The 2,338-nt window shown below is 32.3% G+C and overlaps 1 protein-coding gene across 1 annotated transcript; it reads right to left on the bottom strand.

The window, feature by feature from the left end:
* Window positions 1–309: 309 nt before the first annotated feature.
* On the bottom strand, window positions 310–1,907 carry LOC106299239 (transcription factor MYB114-like). The gene is made up of 3 exons (XM_013735358.1): window positions 1,704–1,907; window positions 1,060–1,189; window positions 310–897 (listed from the first exon to the last, which is right to left on the bottom strand). The coding sequence occupies exons 1-3, from the start codon at window positions 1,822–1,824 to the stop codon at window positions 405–407; spliced, it is 744 nt and encodes a 247-aa protein (XP_013590812.1). The 5' UTR covers window positions 1,825–1,907; the 3' UTR covers window positions 310–404.
* Window positions 1,908–2,338: the final 431 nt, after the last annotated feature.

Below are 2,338 nucleotides of genomic sequence, written 5' to 3'. Positions count from 1 at the left end.
TCTAATTAAAAATATATATTAGTATATATAATTAAATAAGATATATTATTTTAAAATAAAATATGTAGAATTAATATATATATATATATATTATTTAGAAATGAACAAATTATATATGAATCATTTAATGTTATACCAATCATTTAAATAAATACATTAATGAAGGCATATAACTTTTGCAACATACTGTTTTTTGAGTATATTGCTAATGATTTCTCATCAGTTATACCAATTGAGGCCTTGTTTATCATGACACATTATCCTTTTCATTTGAAAAAAAAAAAAATATATATATATATATATGTCACAAACATAAGTTAATTGGTTTATTTAGAAACAATACAACAGTAAATGCAAAAGTCACTATGTCACACACAAGCACAAACAAACAGTGGAAACACTAATCAAGTTCCAGTTTCTCCATCCAACAGGCTCCAAAGTTGCTCAACGTCAAACGCGGAGGTTGCGCCCTTTTTTGTTGCTGTAGCTTCTGGAAAGAGCGCAGCTGGATCTTGGCTCTCATCTAGCAAACTTTCCCACCACCTATTCTGACCATCCATTAAATTACTAACAAGCTCAAATTTATCATCATCTTTGTTACATGTGATTATATTTTCAGAAACATTATTAGTGTCGTTGAGTCCAAGGCATAGAGGAACAATGTCAGCTTCTGCCATGCCATTAATATGGCTGCAGCCGTTGTTAACGGTGAAGGATCGAGGTCGAGGTTTGAAAACGTCGATTTTTTGGGCTGGTGTGGTATAAGAGCAAGGAATGTTTCTCTTTTTCATCTGGGTCTTACAACCTGGTTCATGTTTCTTACTCAAATGGGTGTTCCAGTAATTTTTGACGTCATTGGCGGTCCGACCGGGTAATCTACCAGCAATTAAAGACCACCTAAGCATGCATTTGAAAAATTAGGGATATATATGACTTAGTAATGGATCATTACATATGAAATAAATTTAAGTACTTTTTATCAAAAAAAACAAATCACATGATTAGATTAGACCGAATGAGGATACGAAATAAAGTTGAATTTGTGTCTTGAATGTAAACCTGTTTCCTAAAAGCTTATGAAGGCGAATAAGAAGATCAACTTCATCAGAGTTGAGTTTTCCTCTCTTGATACTTGGCTTCAAATAGTTCAACCATCTTAGTCTACAACTCTTCCTGCACCGATTTAGACCTACAAAACCAATTGACATTTAATATTATTAAAAGAACGAGCAAAAACTGCATTCGCGTCTCCTGAAATTTTATCATGAAGAATCAAAGTACACCAGCATAAACAACATATTCCACACAAACACACTGGTTCGTGCAGAAAATTTCACAAATAAAAAAAAGCTATTTCTCCAAAAAAAACTACGAAACAATAAAGAGAGTTGCCTTCTCGCTTTATACTTAAACATGAAGAACGCAAATATTTTTTTTTTCTCATGAAAAACATTGGAACATTTGAATCTATGATTCCTTCATTAAAACGAAAAGAAAAACAATGATTGTGTACCCCGGTGTTAATTAATTTCCTAATAGTAGACAGAGAGAAAGAGAATAAATGTACTGAAAAATAAAAAGAATATACGTACTTATTAGTTATATGTATATGTATATATGTGTGTGTGTGTGTGTGTGTCTGTGTGTGAAAATTAATAAAAGTAGCATACCAGCTCTTATTTTATCAAAAAAAAAAGACATACCAGCTCTTAAAGGAACTTGGTGCCATTTCCCTTCTCCATACTTATCAATGCATTGCCTCAAGAGATTATCTTCTTCAGCAGTCCATGCACCTTTTTTCAACCCTTTGGACATACCCTCCATGGACCAGCGATATATAATATAAGTATCTAACCAAAGTTTATAAAAGTTATATATATATATATAGGTAAAGGCTTGAGGAAAAGGGTTTATATTGTGGCTTGACAAATCCTTCGAGGACTTTATTTATACAAGTGACGGGCAAAGGGGAATGACGTGCATGTCTAACATCCACATTTAATGTTTTGTTGTCGTGTTTAATTTGCTAATTTCGTTATTTATGTTCTGCTACTGATTTAGACTAAATAGCCGACAAAAAAAAATTTAGACTAAATAGAGAAAAGGTTCATAGCACCTAGTATCTTCATCTTTTTCAGGACTTTAAAGAAAAAACATGTCTCCTAACAATTAGGAGAGAAAGTACTATTAATGATTGGTGGAAGATGGTTTATATGACTAAAAGAGGGAACAACTTCACGCACCAGAGTTATAATAGAATTAGGAGAGGGGTGGATGTATGAGAACACAATTTGCAGTGTACTATTTTTTTCTGTCAACAAATTTGTGTACACAAATA

This window comes from Brassica oleracea, chromosome C6 (genome assembly GCF_000695525.1).
Source record: "Brassica oleracea var. oleracea cultivar TO1000 chromosome C6, BOL, whole genome shotgun sequence".
NCBI lineage: Eukaryota > Viridiplantae > Streptophyta > Magnoliopsida > Brassicales > Brassicaceae > Brassica > Brassica oleracea.
This window is presented reverse-complemented; position numbering and strand designations above follow the sequence as displayed.